General features: G+C 47.1%; 7 protein-coding genes across 7 annotated transcripts; 3 read left to right on the forward strand and 4 right to left on the reverse strand.

Annotated features, from left to right (window-relative positions):
* Positions 1-936: 936 nt before the first annotated feature.
* FSUBG_8958 (Telomerase-binding EST1A) lies at positions 937-2,843 on the reverse strand (the record flags this gene model as incomplete). Its single annotated transcript, XM_036687419.1, has 5 exons — positions 937-1,440; positions 1,499-1,510; positions 1,909-2,347; positions 2,420-2,702; positions 2,756-2,843. The coding sequence occupies 5 exons, from the start codon at positions 2,841-2,843 to the stop codon at positions 937-939; spliced, it is 1,326 nt and encodes a 441-aa protein (XP_036535523.1).
* A 1,345-nt stretch (positions 2,844-4,188) lies between these two features.
* FSUBG_8959 (ribonuclease H) lies at positions 4,189-5,082 on the reverse strand (the record flags this gene model as incomplete). The annotated part of the gene is made up of 1 exon (XM_036687420.1): positions 4,189-5,082. The coding sequence occupies one exon, from the start codon at positions 5,080-5,082 to the stop codon at positions 4,189-4,191; it is 894 nt and encodes a 297-aa protein (XP_036535524.1).
* A 1,380-nt stretch (positions 5,083-6,462) lies between these two features.
* Positions 6,463-8,035, forward strand: FSUBG_8960 (vitamin H transporter; the record flags this gene model as incomplete). The annotated part of the gene is made up of 4 exons (XM_036687422.1): positions 6,463-6,684; positions 6,731-6,841; positions 6,902-7,270; positions 7,388-8,035. 4 exons carry the CDS (start codon positions 6,463-6,465, stop codon positions 8,033-8,035), a joined length of 1,350 nt encoding a protein of 449 aa, XP_036535525.1.
* Positions 8,036-10,641: 2,606 nt separating this feature from the next.
* FSUBG_8961 (uncharacterized protein) lies at positions 10,642-11,406 on the forward strand (the record flags this gene model as incomplete). The annotated part of the gene is made up of 3 exons (XM_036687423.1): positions 10,642-10,689; positions 10,982-11,038; positions 11,092-11,406. 3 exons carry the CDS (start codon positions 10,642-10,644, stop codon positions 11,404-11,406), a joined length of 420 nt encoding a protein of 139 aa, XP_036535526.1.
* Positions 11,407-12,261: 855 nt separating this feature from the next.
* FSUBG_8962 (serine threonine kinase) lies at positions 12,262-12,783 on the reverse strand (the record flags this gene model as incomplete). Its single annotated transcript, XM_036687424.1, has 1 exon — positions 12,262-12,783. One exon carries the CDS (start codon positions 12,781-12,783, stop codon positions 12,262-12,264), a length of 522 nt encoding a protein of 173 aa, XP_036535527.1.
* A 1,209-nt stretch (positions 12,784-13,992) lies between these two features.
* FSUBG_8963 (uncharacterized protein) lies at positions 13,993-14,369 on the forward strand (the record flags this gene model as incomplete). Its single annotated transcript, XM_036687425.1, has 2 exons — positions 13,993-14,070; positions 14,112-14,369. The coding sequence occupies 2 exons, from the start codon at positions 13,993-13,995 to the stop codon at positions 14,367-14,369; spliced, it is 336 nt and encodes a 111-aa protein (XP_036535528.1).
* Positions 14,370-14,840: 471 nt separating this feature from the next.
* Positions 14,841-15,149, reverse strand: FSUBG_8964 (uncharacterized protein; the record flags this gene model as incomplete). Its single annotated transcript, XM_036687426.1, has 1 exon — positions 14,841-15,149. The coding sequence occupies one exon, from the start codon at positions 15,147-15,149 to the stop codon at positions 14,841-14,843; it is 309 nt and encodes a 102-aa protein (XP_036535529.1).
* Between the last annotated feature and the right edge of the window lie 2,353 nt (positions 15,150-17,502).

Below are 17,502 nucleotides of genomic sequence, written 5' to 3' on the forward strand. Positions count from 1 at the left end.
GTCGGCAATTGGCTGCCAAGTCATCAGTTGCAGTAGCGTTGACGTACCCAGTCGTAACGCCGAGGCAAGCTCATTTTGGCCACTGGACCGGTGATATATCACATTTCTGCACTTCTCGCCTGCCATGTGGATAAGCGGGATCCACGAGTTTTCTCGCCCTAGCGGTCGACAAAATATTTGGGACTCAGATTAGTGGTAGTTGGCGGCATCTAGTGGAGGCCAGTCTGACGTTTTCTGTCAGACAGAGGTCAGCTAAGATATAGACAGCGGCAATCCCACGTTCACGATGCACGACCGACATGTCGATCCATCGTCTGACATGTCGAGTATCGAATGAGGGAATATTCAGCGTTTAGATATGCGTAAGTTGTTACCTAGTCTAGTATAGTGAGCGCTGCATGTGTAGTTATCTTTTACAAAAACAATCCATCTGATCTGATCTTCCATCCTATCAATTCGTGAGCCTGATTTTCTCGGAGCGATGAGTCAAAGGCCGACTAGGACTTTCGGAGCGAGTCCTCCATGACTTGGATGGTCTTTTGAGTGGATTCCAGCCCCTCTCGAGCCTGCAGATATGCATCTTCCTTCTCTTTAACCTCTTGAGCCATTCGCTTGAGCTTCTTTTTCATCTCTCTTACCAATGATTCCTCACTCCAGTCATTATCTTTTTCCGACCTCGACCTTTTCCTAACGCTGCTCTCTGCTGACGAACCCTCTGATAATGGTTCCGCGGGCTGTAGCTCATCAGGTAAGGCTGGCGTTGAAATTGGATGAGACAATGATTGCTCTTCCATTCCGCCCGACTCGGCCGATGAGGTTGAAACATTCGGATTGTGTTTGCAAACTCGAAGATGTCTATTTAGGTTGTAAAGACGTTTGAAGGGAGAGCCCTCCTCGGACCTCTTGCAGCCTCTGTTCGGACATGAAAACAACTCTTCAGGGCTGGGTACTGCCTCCTTGTGCGCTTCTGTCTGATGTCGGCCGAGAGTAAATGACGTTGCGAATGTCTGCTGACATTTCGGACATGCAAAGTAAGAGGTGCTCTTCTGGCCACTGTTTGCATTTGAGTTTAGTGCTTGATGTGACGCCACGTAGGTTTTTCGTTACGTATCCAGTATTTTGAATTCCCTGGCCAGCCGATGCAACGTTAACCATTGGATTGAATGGCTCTTGGCGGTCTGCTTCTCCGTAGGTCTGTAGTATCGGATCTGGAGTGATAGCAGCTGGTAGCGCTCCAGTGAGGTCTTCCTTCGCGGACGTTTCCGCGATCCCTACACTGGTCCTCTGCAACGCGTCCAAGAACAGAAAGTCTGGATCTTGGGGAGCAGCTTGGACTGAGTAAATAGGATCGGTGGTGACATCCTCGTCATAGAACAGGAAACTATCCATAGCAAGGTGCTGATCAAAGCTTGTAGTACTAGGTTCGGGCATAAGAACGCTCTACAGGCCAACTGCTAACTGTTAGAAGTGTCTAACTAAAGAAATCAAGACATCTTACGTTCGAACTAGGCTGGACCAGAGTTGTCAAGGAAGTCATAGGCAGCTGGAGCTGGTGAGAACGTCGGGACAGGCGCTTTAAACTTCTCTGGCTCAAGATCACCAGGGCCGATGATGAACATCCAACAAACACCCCATAGTACCAGCAATGCAGGTAATATAGTCCAGGGCATTGTCGTACATATATGCCGCATATTATTGAGGAACTCAAATATTATCAGAGTTTGACGCGTTCCTGCATTTCAGTTCCTCATATGCGGATCTAAATCTCAAGTTCAACCGTGTAATGATCGACGTGATCAAATTAAACAATCCCGTAAGAATCGTGTCTGTGAAATCCAGTAACGAACTGTATTTACCGAGTATGTCGGAGAGAGCGCTGATCAGCTGAAAGAATTCGACAAACCGTACGCATGAAGGGGAACCTTTTGTAGATTGCAACAGTGGATGTAAGCGACTGCTGAGTCGGCAGAAGCTCTGTGAGCGTAGAGACACTTCGGACAGAAGCGCTCCAAGTTCGTGATCATGCGGTGTCTTGGGAGAAGAGAGGTTGGAGGCAGCACCATTCTCAAGCATTAACGTGCGATGGAGCGCAACGAGATGCTGCCATTTTTCAGGGGTGAGGCGTCCCTCGGTAGACTGAGCATTGTCGACTTCAATGCATTTTGTTTCCACCATAACGAGGCCGGCATAAATACCTTTAACCTCAGCGACCAGCTGTTCCTGGGTGATAGACAGAGTCTCTGGTTGCCGCATCATGTTTGACTCACCCCTAGGGGCTGGGTTTGGAAGGGTATCGTTTCGGGATGTGTCTTTTGCAAGGCGCCTTGGGGTGATTGATGGGCTATTGCTGTTGCCGCATTTGCTTAGTGATGCCAACTCAGGAAGCCTTGCTCGGTAGCGCCTTGGAGGAGTCTCATACTAGGAGTCCACTGCTTGCTCTGGCAACATATAGATGCCCATGTCGGCTTTTGTGTATGCTCTGCGAGGCCTGTGCTGTACTTTTTGATAAGTGTCAGAGTCAGCCACGGGCGTAGCAACTCTCAAGTCATTAGTCTCTACTTCATCTATTTCAGACGACAGGTAGCGTCTCGAGAGTGGCTGCGCTCTGCGTGATTGAGTTTGTCGCAGACATTCCGGCTCCTCTCCGTCATCTGGATCATGGTCAAGCTGGGGATTGGCCATGGCGGATGATGCGGTAAACTCTGCCACAAGTATTGTAGAATAAAAAGAACGTTGATACAAGAGAGTTTCGTACTAAAAGACCAGTTAGCTGAGGCAGTATCGACCTTTTTGAAAGACTGAATGTCTGGGGTGAGATCGAGGTTGATGAGTTTGAGGTGCATTTCGGGGTGCAGCGGGTTTGGTTTTGGGGTGCGAGGTGAGGAAATCAGCAAACCAGTTGCTTTACAGGACATAGCCAATCAAGAATCTTCATCGAAGCCTCATTAACCCCAAGCCCTGAAACGTCGGTCCTACAAGGGACGCAATTGGCCTTTCGTGTTGGGCATGTTCCTCCAGAGACATTGGGTCGCAATCTGGCGAATATCGAGCTGCGCGATACTATACTTAGATACTTCAGGGTGAAAATAGAACTTTCCATATAGAAACTATTGGCCAGCTCATAAAGCGATGTACAAAGGCTGTATGGCCTAGAGATCTACTACACAGGCTTCACCAACAAGTAGCAAACAATAACGAGATATGCCACCAAAAAAATGATCAGCAATTTTTCACGGTCCAAGCTCTACAGCATGCTTCTGATCAAAACATTATGATCAAGGTCGACTGCGGAGAAATGATCTAAGAGATGACCATATTAATGTAGTGGTTAGATTCATAAAGGGGCTGCAAGATTACATACATGAAAGGTATTGATGAGAACCCATTGTTCGATTCCCTTGACGGCACCTTGGTAAATGTAAGTTCGATTTCATGACGACAAAGCACATCGACTAAACCCTTCCATCTAGTGAGCACAAGCTCCTCTCTTACAAGCCACCCAGCCTACTGCAGGCGCAGTCGCTCAGAGTAGACGTGAAAGGCGTACCGAGGCCTCCTGTGATGATGTAATGATGTAACCGCATTCGATCTTATGAGCACCAAAGCACTGCCCATGTGGTGCAGGACAAGCGATATCCTGAGGAGGTGCCGCAGCCTCTGTAGTCGTGGAGGCCGCCTCAGTGGTGGTCTCAACCGATGTCAAGGTTGTCGCGGCACAGATTACCAATGATTCGATTATAATAGTCCTTGTTGGCTCGGACGTCGAAGTCTCGCTGGATGCGGCGGCGGACGTTGTCTCGAGGAGCGGGGCAGTGATAGATTTTTCACAGAAAACGACAGAAGAGCTTTGGGGTTTGCGAGGTCCAGCTACAGCAACGGAAATGACCATAGAAAGCATCAAACAAGCAAGAAGTGAAGTTGACGGTTAAAAAGAACGAGCCGGATTTACCCAGTCTTTATTTATCTTTTAGAAAAGTCTCATTTTCACGTAAACACTAATGGGGATGCTTTATTATAGTAGGAACACAGTTATAGAATCGAATTTGACAGGTCAATAATCCTCATCCGAGACTGATAGGCTAGAAGCCGGCGAGAGACATTTCCTTGCAATCAAGACCCATTTGCTTCGGCAGATAATGCCACCATGTTCGGTTTCTCACCGCTCGCTCAAAGGCTCGTACTTCCTAGTTATGGGGAAATACCCAGCCTTTCTTTATAGGTAAGCTCTTCATGAAGCTGTGCACCCTCTTTCGCCAGCCGATCGGCTTCAGTGTTCCACTCCCGCGGAATCTTCCAAAGCTGAATCTTGACAGCGTACTCATCCCAACGCTCTACCTCCCCAAGAAAGGCCTGCCACATTTCCACATTCCTTACGACCGCCCCGTCACTTTTCCTCCAGCCCCTCCGCAGCCATGCTCGGATCCACTCTGTTGCACCTTTGACGACATATTCTGAGTCAGTTGCCAGGACAAGAGTGGTGAAACCTTCGCTTGCCCAGTTCCTGTAACGGAGAGCGCCGATGATAGCTCGAAGCTCTGCTCTGTGGCTGGTTGGGTGGGCATAATCGCCCAATGGACCCTGATTCTCCAGACGCTCGTTTACACTCGAAGTGGTGTTTCGTTCTTGAGGCCCGAAGACAAAAGCCCATCCTCCCTTAGGCTCAACTTGTCCGTTACCAAGGCATGCACCGTCGGTATAGATAAGAAAAGACTTTGGATCGTCCACTCGAATAAATCGTGCCACAGGTGGGTGGGCTTTGCGGCTGTCGCCTGCGGGAAACAGGCTTTGGGGAGTTGCCGAAGGGGGCGGTACGAAGACTGTTGGTAGGACTGATCCTCTACCTATAGACATTTCCATGCGGCGGATGGGATCCAGCCTCTCAATATCTAGAGAGCCAGCGTGGTCGAGATCGTCTTCATACTCTTCTGGAAGTCTCACTCGCCCTTCGATTGAGTCCTCGTCAACGACGTCATCCATGAAACTGTAGTCGACGCAGCAGCGTCCGTAAACGACCAAGCTATGAGTGCCACAGACCAAACGGCCATCAGCTAATTCAACTGGTGAATCGGGGGCCCAACTCATGTCGATGAAGTCTATCCTATGAGATGAATGGTTTGCCTTGGTGGGAAAAAATACGTCTCGACATGGAGAAACTCGTGCCTTGGATATGAAGCTTGAAGTTTAGCACAGAATGTTGCGTGTCCAATTGAAAGATAAATTTCAGCAGATAATCGGAGAATGATAACTAGTACTACTAGGATGATGCAGTTGAGTAAATCATTTTCAGATTAATAGGTTGCTAATAATCTCTGCTATTTAATGCTGTAGGCTTCGGCAGCCTGTGAAATCAATTTGGATGGAGTGTGCTAGGTTAGATCAACGGTCACACTGGGGGCACATGGTGTTAGCCTTCTAACAAAGTGACTTGAGTGTAATGGGAAGTTGAGGTGGAGCCCAAAGTACTCCGACATAGGTCAGGCGCAGGTGGTCACACGGACCGTTCTCGATGAGCGTAGGGTAATCACTCAAATATTGGAGCTTCTATAGAAACACCAAAACCAATGACATTATGAAGAGGCGTAACTCATGCTTAGCTCTGTAGTGATATAAACCGTTGGGTCAAGTGTTACTCGCTTCAATATACAAACCCCATTATTCTTGCGAAAGTGGCCAGTAAGTTCTGTCGGAAACTTCTATCACGAGAGTCGTTTTTCGAAGAGCGGACGATGAAACCTCCGTGGATACTTGTTCCTCCGACAGGTCAGGTCACCTCGCGGCAATCATTGGTCAACCCCAGACCCTCCAACCCTATCAACAAATAAATAGATATTCATTGATAATCGTGAAAAGTATCCCAGCATCATCAGCCGGAGTATGATAATATTCCGGTATAGATAGGAATATCAAAAGACACTTTGAAGGCGACTACTCAATGTCTATAGGGTACTAGCCGCGAGCAAGCCGAGACAATGGTGCATTGGCTTAGATGACAGCGCTCTATATTGTAATGAAGGGAAATTGAAGGAGGCGTGATGAAGCTTCGTGGTACTAACTGCAAGCCCATATTAAATCATGAGCTTGGCGATAGCATCTTCCATAGATATTCTCTCGTCACTCCGAAGACCCCAACGGACGTTCTCCAAAGCCTTTAACTGAATCAAGTAATGGCAAGCGTCTCAACCCCATCATCAACATGCACCTTCAACAGCTATGTTGCCCCTCCGCACTCCAATGGCGGCCTTTTCTTCCTCCGCCACTAAACCACGAGAGTATGAGGCGTCGAGGTCTGGACTGGATCTAGCAAATGTTGATCTGGGGGAATCCGGGGCCCCAGGAAAATCACCCATGCAAAGGTTCTGCCCCTAGCCACGAGACCCAAGATATATAACATGCCAGACCACTCGCTCCATTCTTGGCTTCCTCAGCACTTTACTCATCTCTACAACCTCTTGACCATTCATCATGACTGCTTATTCCAAGCGCGGAAGCATCGAGCAAAAGCCTAAAGACAACTTTGTCGAAATGTCTGTTGCTGATGGAGCTGAGAAGCCTGGTGTCCTTGTTGACCCTGAGGCTGACTACTCTGGTGCTGTGAAGAAGACAGACCCAGCTGAGATTCGTCTTGTTCGCAAGTTGGACTTTCGCATCATGCCTACTCTTTGGGCCATGTACTTCCTCAACTACGTGAGTCTGATATCAGCTGTCTGGTAGACTATGCTGATGTTGGTAGCTTGATCGAAATGCCATTGCCCAGGCGCGACTGAACGGTCTTGAGGATCATCTTGGCCTCAAGGGAACACAGTACAACACGTGTATCTCGATCCTTTTCGTTGGGTATGATGTATGCCTTCACCTCTCATTGCGAAAAGACTGACCTTTGATAAGTTACTTGCTCATGCAGATCCCATCCAACATGCTCATCTCCTCGAAAAGCGTCCGACCCTCTCTGTACATGTCCATCTGCATGATGGGCTGGGCTATCGTGTCTGCTTGCACCGCCCTCGTCAAAGACTACAAAGGTCTCGTCGTTGTTCGATTCTTCCTCGGTGTCGCTGAAGCCCCCTTTTATCCAGGCGCCCTTTACCTACTGGCGATTTTCTATACACGAAAGGAGATTGCTATGCGACTATCGATTTTATACTCCGGAAACATCTTTGCAACATCCTTTTCCGGTTTGATCGCTGCGGCGACATTTGGCACGATTGATGGACACCACGGTCTCAAGGGTTGGCAGTGGCTTTTTATCATTGAAGGTGTCTTGACCTTTGCTGTTGGCATTATTGGAACCTTCACTCTGGCTGATAGTCCCTTGACGACTCGGTGATTGACCGAAGAAGAACGACAACTTGCACACGATCGAATGCTACGCGATACTGTTGGTCTGGAGGAAAGTAAGGGAGCTCGAGCTGGATTTTTCCAAGCTATTCGTGATCCTCGCCTGTGGCTCTTCTGCTTTATCCAGAACATGCATCTCTCTGCTTGTTCTTTCAACAACTTCTTCCCTACTGTTGTCGGTTCCCTCGGGTTCAACAGCACCATCACTCTGGTCCTGACTTGCCCGCCCTACCTCGTCTCTGGTTTCTTTGGATACCTTGCAGGATGGTCTTCTGGTCGATTCAATGAGCGAACTTGGCACATCACTGCCTGTATGGGAATGGCACTCGTCGGATACATCATCTCCTGTGTTACGCTCAATACGCCTGCCCGATATATTGCCTGTTTCTTGTTCGCCAGTGGTGCATATGCAGTCAACTCGATGATCCTTGGCTGGGTTTCCGCAACGCTTGGCTCTACAGCTGAGAAGAAGTCGGTCAGCTTGTCAATCGTCAACGTTATCGCTAACGCCTCGTACATCTACACTGCGTATCTGTACCCAAAGTCAGACGGCCCACGATATCTCATCGGAATGGCAAGCAATGCCGGATTTGCGACTATGTGTATTGCGACCGTTTGGGCCATGAAGATCTGGCTTGTTAAGACCAACAAGAAGCTTGATCGGGAAGGAAACACATGCGCTACACGGTACGCTTACTAGAACCTGGCCTGCCTGGGTATTCACGTAGATCAAGCTTGTTCAGATAGTGAATCATGCCATTTGTCAAACTTATTACTACAGTCTCAATGGTCCTTCGTCAGTTTGTTAGCGTCATGAACAAGTACATGGTATCTCAATACATCCCTTGGTATGCGCACCGTGAACCAGGATCAGTATCGATGCAACATTGGTTGGTAGAGACCTCTAGAAGCCTTTTATCCTGATAGGCTGAAACTACGACTCTGTGAATGAAACGCTCAATACTTCTCATCAGAGCGATCTAATCCGTGACGCATGGCTTACCCTAATTGATAGATCCAGCAAGCAGCATTGATTCAAAGTTGATGCAAAGGCGCATCACCGCAGTGAACCAAGCTATAAAGGTCGAATAGCGGCGAGCATCTTCTCCCAACATATTTCGCACCAACTGCATTCCACTGGGCATAGAGCTCGTCACAACTCCCTGCATTCTACACAAGTCTCCGTCGCAATAACTCGTCAATAATGGAGCATTATCCATACGACCCCGCTGAGGAGAATCCTGACCGCTCCCCATCCCCCCAGTCTCTAAATGCATGGGCGGGGAATACTATGGAAATTAGAAACACTCCCGACGGCCGTATCGAATTTCAAATAAGTCTGTCCAACTGGCCCTGTTGTACCTTTGAGTACATAGTGCCCTTAGATGCGGCAGACAAGGAGCAGCTGGTCCAGCAAACCCTTTGGGAACGGAAGCATATGATGAGCCAGAAGGTTCAGATAGAAATGGATCTTTTCACTGGCCGTCTACTTGATGATGATGGTTTTTTGCGCCAACTGAGGCAACTTGCACAGCTATCGCATGATATGTTGATAGGCGAGCTTATATTGCATTGCGCTAAACGCTGGCCTTATGAGGCTGCCTTGGGACATGGTTACAGGCGTTGGATGATGGGTAGACAATAGTCGAAGACGACTCTCAATATGAGAGTATTGTTTCCTTATCTAGGGAATTTATTCGCTTATTATAGGAATTAGCACTCGTGATATTCTCACGGCATTGGCTATTCAGGCGGGCAAAGAATATTAGTGAAGCTTTCTACGTGCATGTACATTGAGGCTGGAGCTTGTACAACATGGCCGCAGCTGGGCTATAGTCTACTGAGCTCGGAGATCCTTGAACATCATGAGATATTTGTGTTATAATGCCTACCATTCTATTATAATGTCAACAAGCAGGAGCTTGTTCAAGAAGAAATAAACACCATGTGCAACTCGGCGCGTGTGATGGCGCGTGCACTAGTCACAGCGCTCTAATCCCATAGAATTAGGGTTGTCGATAGCGCAGCAACCACTACCAGCTGCACTAAATCGCCTTTATTTTTTCTCCAGTGTTAAATCAACAAACCTCCCGTCCACTTCTTGTCAGCCACTGGCGAATTCGATCAAATGCTTAGCACATACGCACGTAAAAACACCAAAAATACAAAGGCAAAATAAAGCTAATTTGTCCATCGGGTAGGGCGAGAAAGAGAAGAACATGACGAAGGCAGGATTCAACCTACACATGCGTATACAAGACCTCAAGCTATCATGAGCTTATGAAGAACTCCAGAGCCGAGATATCTCAAGTTGAAACGAGACTCAACACCACTATGAAATCGTGGACGATTGATAGCTCCATAATTGATATCCAGAACGACCATGTGCTTCAAATCATAAGTCCACCTCGCCCCTCTGATGTTTCTGTTAGCACTCATGGACAGCATTAGCTAGCCATTGTATGCCCGGCAGACAAACGTAGTGGCCCAATTGTCATGACCCCGATAGAATACGAACCAGAATGAAGCATACCGCCGATATGCACATATGGCGAGCTGTTGAATGACCTAGCTAGTTATGCATCTGTAGAAGACATATTCAACAAGTCCTGCCTTGAGCACTTAACTTCCGCTATGTGTCGTGCTCGGATCTGTCGGATTCTTGTAACGTGGAAAGGATCACCAGCTAGCTCAAGGCTAACTTTGCACTAGAGAATGTGACAGCTCACTTATGGTCTCTAGCGAAACCTCTGCTATCCAACAAGGTGGCTTTGGTGTTATCCTAGGCTACAAAGTATGCTCGTAGATATATCATGTACTGGTGATATGCTTGGTTTGTAAAGACTTGAGAAAACACAGCCTGAAATCACAAACCACCACCTTTGATCTGAAATGCATATGCTCCGACTATCATCGGCGTTCCCAGACCTTTATCTCAAATCGCAACCTGAGACTTTCACTCACACGGCTGACCGAAAGTTGGCAACTGCACAGGGATGGTTGCAAGTTCCAAGATTGATGACTAGCGTTGTCTTGGAGAAGCAATCTATGATCGAGATGACAACTGTGCTTTAATGCTGGCGATGTAGTGCATATGTTGTCTCAGGAGCCAAGGCTGAAAAGTCATTTAAAGACCATCAATTCGTCAATGGATAGTTGGCAACTTGATTTCCGCATTTACTAATTTCTGACTACAGGCACAAAGACGTCAGCCGTGCGGGTCATACCATTAACTCATCCGCCAAGGAACATGAGACATGCAGGGCACTACTGAAAGCATCAAGCGCCAATTGGACATATTCCGAGATGCTGATCTCACATCCTCAACAAACCCCTCATACATTTGCTATTAATGTAGATCAATTGCCTGGCCTCAATGTATCTATTTTGAAGCGGGAAAGATCAACCAGTAGCTGAAAGCTGACATGCAAACTAGGGACCGTCTGTGACGCGTATTCTGTCTAGTCTGTCTCATCGCTTTGACATTGATAGGCGGTGAAGTTATTGGGCATCGTATAAGCGGTAGATTTGGGTCACCTTCTACGATATGAAGCGTGAACAATGGCGGGGAAGTTTCTTGACTTGAAGTATTTATATTGAGGTCGTCCTACACGAAATTCTCTGTTCTCTCCTCATTCAACAGCAGACAAAGCCTTATCCTACAAACACATCCTTACTCAACCTTTACATTCACAAATTCAAGGTACGTCACTTACGTATCTTGATTAGTACTGACTAGCCTCTAACTCTTCACAGATGTCTTCTGCCCCGGGGTTTATCAAGTCTAACGGGTCTGGTAAATTTACCGCTGAATTCGCTATCGACGATGGTGTGTACATCCTTTCGGGCACCGTCAACCCGCCAACTCAGCCTTTCCAAAGCAACTCTGCGACCTTGGAATATAGCTCTGTTGATAACCTCCAGGGGCCTCAGCAGTTCACCGGAATTATCGGAAGTCGCAACGAGGCCTCATTCACGTTTAGCGATGGCACCGCGATCAAGGGGCCTCTTGATATTCCGGTGAATCCTGCGTCTCAAGTTAGTGGAATGGGATTCTGGTCCCAGGGGTAGCCTATCTCGATCGAATTCAATAGGTGACAGATCCCAGTGGGGAGAGGTTGCATAAGAGAGGGGGACTGTATACAAAGTCAAGACCTATTTCGTGGCCACGCATAACATATCAGTCAATGCTACACAATGGTCCTAATGAAACATGCCACTATAATAACACAGTGAAGGTTTAACAGAAATAAGTTTATACCGAATCTGACGGAAGGACCTTCGAGGATGCTAGTTGAACACGTAGCACGCAGGACACTAGTAGGACGGCCAGCCTCTGCCAGCAAGGATCTGCACAGTCCCCCAAGCCAATCTCCTGCCACGATCACGCCTAGAGACTTTCAGATTGTGAAAAGAAATGATCGAAGCCTAGTTGAGAGCTGAAAAAAATCTATAGAATGGCCAAGACCTTGCGTACTATGTATAAATCGCTGCTTGCAATCAATCGGTTTGCTGAATTCGTCTTGCGCTGATGCGACCTTCAACTCAACTCGAATGCGGATGTCCGGCCACCATATCTTCAGCCAATTGTCGAGATTAGGGGATATTCTTTGTATAGTGGTGATACAAAGTCCGAAGACGCTTTTTATGATATATTTCTCATATCAGAGGAAAGTTACGAATGCTGTAAGCTAAGGAAAGTGTGTTTAAGCCACGGCTAATAACAACAACATTATTCACAGTAAGAGTCAACGCTTTGTCAATACTGGGCCAATTTTGAACTGGGACTCATGCATCATGAGTTGGATATCCTCCGCTGTATAGCAATAAATCTCACATCCCACTCGAATGGGTTACTTGATAGCCAGCTGGCGAAGTCTGGAGTGAGAGGGTATACTGGCAACGTAAACAGACATAAAAACACTGCTAAGATTGATAAAATATGACCTGTGAGCTTGACCCTTCCATCCTCTCGTCAGCATAAGAGACGACCCGCTCTTTGAACTCATCAAGATCAAACTTTGTTACCCAACCTTGCTCCTGAAGGGCCTGTACGGCATACACGATCCAAGTCACACAGCTCTGCTGGGGATGCGTGTTCTTTACCGGTAGAGATAGAGAGTGAAACAGGCCGTCTAGCTGAGCAAACGTGACGTCCTCTGGCACTTCTCCGATAATCATACACCCAAGCGGTTTGACGTTCTCATTTGGCTTGACATTTTCCTCGGCTCGGAGCCACCAAGTCATGGTAGGGTTGTGCATTCGGAAAGTAACTGGATTGATCTCGGATACATCGGTGGCAGAGAAAGCGTGGTAGTCTCGTTCCTCGTGACCGTCGGGCATGATGATGATGCCCCAGTGATATGCCTCATAGCCAAAGACTCGCCGCTTGTCCCCGCGAGAGAAGTCGCCCCGATCATACAATGCCACAGCAACTTGCTGTACCATGGCGAACAACTGCGCGTATCAGTCTCCTAGTATTGCGATACAGCGCGGTAACTGACCAGTCGAAAGGCTCATTCGAAGCCTGAAAGCTCTAGGGAACACGGTGGCCTTACCAGAACAGGACGCGGGCGGGCTAAAACTCGATATCCTGGTGCCAGACCAGGTTTTTTCAATGACCAGTATCTTAATCCACGGGTTGCGCCGTCATCAACAGAGATTGGGCTGGAGTTTAGGCGCGCGATATATGAAACTGATCATCTTGGGATTTCTCCGCGTCCAACGTTCAAAGTGGAGTGACGATCGACATCGCGTGCAACGAAGATTCGTCGAGCGCTCACACGTGATCTGGCGCGACAACCAATGAGGCGACGGACAGTTCACTGAGGACTCGAAAAGAGGAAACAGAGTGGGCGTCCAAAAAAGTGAAGTCAGCATGCAAAATATAAGACTGCAATTTCGAAAACATTCCATTGCTGCCCCATTACGAGACAGAAACTTGCACCGTAGGCTTATTGGCGTAGAGTATGGGCTGAGATCAGCCGGAATGGATTTTATGCATCTGGTTTCTGGGGAATTACGATATAGGATTTTCAGCCAGGGCATAGCCTCATGCAGTCATCCAGATTTGTTAACAAAGGTTGGTACGGGGCCCCGGATAAATGACTCTATCCACTAAGCTTACTCGTTCGGAGGATTCTCGCATTCGGGCGTCACCTATAAATGTCGGCTTACTTTATGTCACGCGATACAGTACTTACAAGATCCCTTTATAGCCTCGTATTCTTGCTCTCAACATGAATAGCTCCCGTGGGTCTGTCCCAATGCAGCAGCGGCCGTAGGGGTGTCGCGGTATAGGCTGTTCGTTTCAGCCAGCATTGACAGAGTCGATTTTGAGTGGGGACTTCTATTAAGGGTACTCTGATTGGATTTGGGCTTGAAAGCTTCATTGAGCAATGCGGAGAACGACAAGGGTCATGGCAATGAGAACCTCGAAGCGAAGGCAGAGGGCTGCTTACAGTGGAGGAATTAGGAACTGGCCGATTATTACGTGGCCTGACAGAACATGTATCGATGCTGCAATTTTCGTTTAGCCGAAACATGACGTCGAAGGAAATATAAAGGACCGTCTTGTGCCCAAGTAAATCAAGGCACCAGGCGACAAAGCAACTCCGTCATCGAAGAACATCATCACCAAAACAGGCCTCGTGCATCATGCATTTTCCAGCTATTCTCGCCGGCCTCGCCGCGTTCTCTACCACTGTTACCGCCGCCCCTGCGGAAAAGCCTCACGTTGGTGTCGCTATCCTCACCGTCAACGGACCCGAGGACAGCACTCTCCTCTCAACGTCCCCCTCGGTGTTCTCACCCACCAGAAGAACAATAAGCTCACAGAGCTGGAGTTCGTCAACGTGTACTCTATTGTGAAGGGCGTCGAGCCCCCCAAGATGGATCAGATCAGATGCCAGATGTATAAGGATCAGTATGGCACTGTGCCTATCACCAAGGATCTCACTACGGAGAATGGTGTTGTTAGCAAGAAGCCGATCTACCTTGGATGGGTTCTCTGCCGTGTCAAGGCGCAGAAGTAGGCTGCAGTAGTTGGGTCGTTTACATGTTTTGTTAACCCCATCATGTGATAGGCGGAGCTTTGAGCATCGAAGACAGGACCAGGTCTAATGGCATGAACTTTAATTTGACTACACTCGGAATTATGAGAGATTAGATATCTGCAATTTCGCGTCAGGCTACCCAGTGTACCGTGTCATCAAAATGTAATGACAATCTTAGTCTGCGTCCACATAGTAGTCGTGAACATCGTGAGACCAAGGCTAGAACAGGTCTCGAATATTCATCCGTAGATTCTGATTTCCTGTTATATTCATGTGTCCTAGTAGATGATATGGTAGTGGCCTCGTGATGAAGTTCACGAGTGGCAATGTTTCGCCATAGCAGTTTCAGCAACAATGTTTCCCCAAACATCACGCGTGCACCTCCGTCACAGTGCTCATCATGCTGTTTAGTGTCTGGTAATAGCCTGCTGGTATCCTTCATGTAAGCCATTACTGGGCTGACGGTAACGGCTTTGAGGTCTGAACATTATGCTTCACGAATGTCCAGGCGAGGTTCTCCATCTGTGGAGGTGCTAGGCTGGAGAACCTGATTACTTCGCCGATCTCTGACAAGTCTGAAGTTACGTGCCGGCGGACAGCGTAGGTTAACAGATACGCAAAGCACCAAATTTCCAATGTCGACGATGCTAGTTGTTCAGCAGCAACATTGTCGAGCGCTGCAAGGAGAGTGACGTTGAACACCTGGCGCTTCATGGTCATTGAGTTTGTCATGCTGAGAGAGGTGAAAAGTACGAGCATGATTCTGTAAAGACTGAGAGCAATGTTGGAACCAGGTCAATGCTTCTGGGTGCTTCAACCTCCGGGATTATTTAAACAACGAATAATTACATACTTTTAATGTCTTTGGTGTTTGTCATGAGACAGTGTTGTTACAGGGAGAACCTACACTCAGCTCGTCGCAAAGCGCCAAAGAAAAGACAAATGTTTAACTTGTACCAAATCTCCCTCTGTTGACTCAAGCCATTCCGTCAACTAACAGCAACTTTCTAGGAAGGCTATCGAAACTGCATGCGATAATTCTCCTCGCTGTAAACGCCTGGGCTCCAATTGCAATTCCGTCGTCAACAACATCCAATAGCGTAATTGGTTTAGTGGTAAAATTCTCCGTTGCCATTCGAGCAGCGTCGGGGAGCAGGGTTCGATTCCCTGATATTACGCATTACCGCACTTGAAGCTTTAAGAGTTTCTCTTTTGCCGTTTATAATTCATTTTTGTGGTGTTCTTTTAAATAAGTAAGTAGTAGGTAGAGCTAGAATTGCTTCTATACTAATTATTTAGTAGAACTTCTTGCACCATAACCCCGGACCATTTTAAGAATAACTTGTTAAACATATTACCCACAAGGCCTATTGAAGAACGTTTAGGCGTGAATGGCCTCCTTGACCATGTCCGTACCAAATGCCCGGTGCTTCCCACAGTTGTGTTTTAGCAGGCCAGATGATCTTGCCACCTCTCTTCTTGCTTGTATCGCGCTTCTCCTTCATCTGTACGGACTCGGAAAACTCCAGTGTCTTGAGGTTCGTGATATACCCGTGGCAGGACACATGAGTATCACGACCTTGAAAGTCCTTTGTCTTGTAGCTCAAGGTAATGTGGGCGCCACGAGGATCCTTTAGCCGCTTGCCATTAATGGTTGAGTTGACAGTGCGTGAATGTTACTTCTGTCAATAGTTAGTCTTGACAATAGATAAAGAGGCCACCTTTTTGCAAATACGGTTAGTAAGGATATAATACCTTATAAAAACTTCCTTCGGGTAGAGCTCGTGACTTCTTGCAGTTTGGTAGGCAAGGGCAATGAGTCTTTGTCTCTGAGCCTCAGAAGAAGGCACATTGCTCTTATGGAAAAAGTACTTAACCGTGTTAATACTAGACATCGCAGGAATCTTAAGAGCTTAGGAGACACTCATAGTTGTAGCATGTAGGGTGTTTCTCGCGAATAGATGTATTTTGCGTTTCCTTTTATAACTGAATTTATATACTTTAATTTAACAAGCACGTATAAACCCTTATGGAAAGAAAAGACAATAAAGTTTATAATTAGCTTTTTACTACTTTAATCTTAACTAAAGCTATTCTCTTAACTTATGTATCTACTAATTATAGAGAAATATAAAACTATAAATAGGAAGCTTACTGATTGATACTTAAAGCTTATGGCGCGTCAACGAGACAAATCAAGCCAACACACTAAAGGAATCCTAGCTAACTTCAGCTTTCGGAAGGCAAAATGTGCATGCTGGATTAGCAAATATCTAAGTACGTTGCGATCGATGTTAGAATAGCTTAGATGAATCCCAGCAGGGAGAGATCATGTTAAGCCTGTCAGCATGTACTAAAACTAAATCTCTTTCCGCCAGCTTCTGAATAGCTTCACGCGTGAATGGAGTCTTATTTATTTACCGGAGCTTAATCTAGGGTTACCACCTTGCACATCTTGATCTGACCTAATCTAATAAGGGTCTAAATTCTTTACACCTGTGTCTCGTTACAGTGCCAGTAAAGTGTAGCCGTATTAGCGCGAAATTTAGAACCGAGTCTCCCTTCTTTCAACTCAATTCTGGTCGATCTCTCGCCTCCCGGCTACATTGCCCATCGCGCACGTCCACTCACTCTGCTATGCCCATGGTGGTTAATCAGGCCTTTACCTCACGGCATGCCTGACTATCTTGTTATGCCTCTGTGTCTCGGCGTACCATACGATGGAATTTCTTTAGACGACGTCAAAATTTTCCTCAGCGACTTCGATGATGTGTTTCGACCTGAAGAGAAAAGCACTTTAATATCCAAAGCGCCTTTCATTGGACGGTCACCAGAAGAATTTTTCGAGCTAACAATGGCACTTATCCAGTAAGCCGACATGTCGTTGTTAGCTAGACGTGTTATTTGCAGTTGTTCGATTCCCTTGGCAAAGTGAGTAAGGTAGGTAGTTTTGCCTTCCTTTGTCGGTTCATGCAGATGGCGGTGGGGCAAAATTACAGCGCGTCACAGTGGCCTTGGGGCATTTGTGGCCCACTAGGTAATCCCCCCAAGCCTATTGCAGTTATCTTTGGCAGTTATCTCTCGATGTTATTACACCTCCTAGCGATGAACG

Source organism: Fusarium subglutinans (assembly GCF_013396075.1).
Source record: "Fusarium subglutinans strain NRRL 66333 chromosome Unknown NRRL66333_c0000129, whole genome shotgun sequence".
Classification (NCBI taxonomy): Eukaryota; Fungi; Ascomycota; class Sordariomycetes; order Hypocreales; family Nectriaceae; genus Fusarium; species Fusarium subglutinans.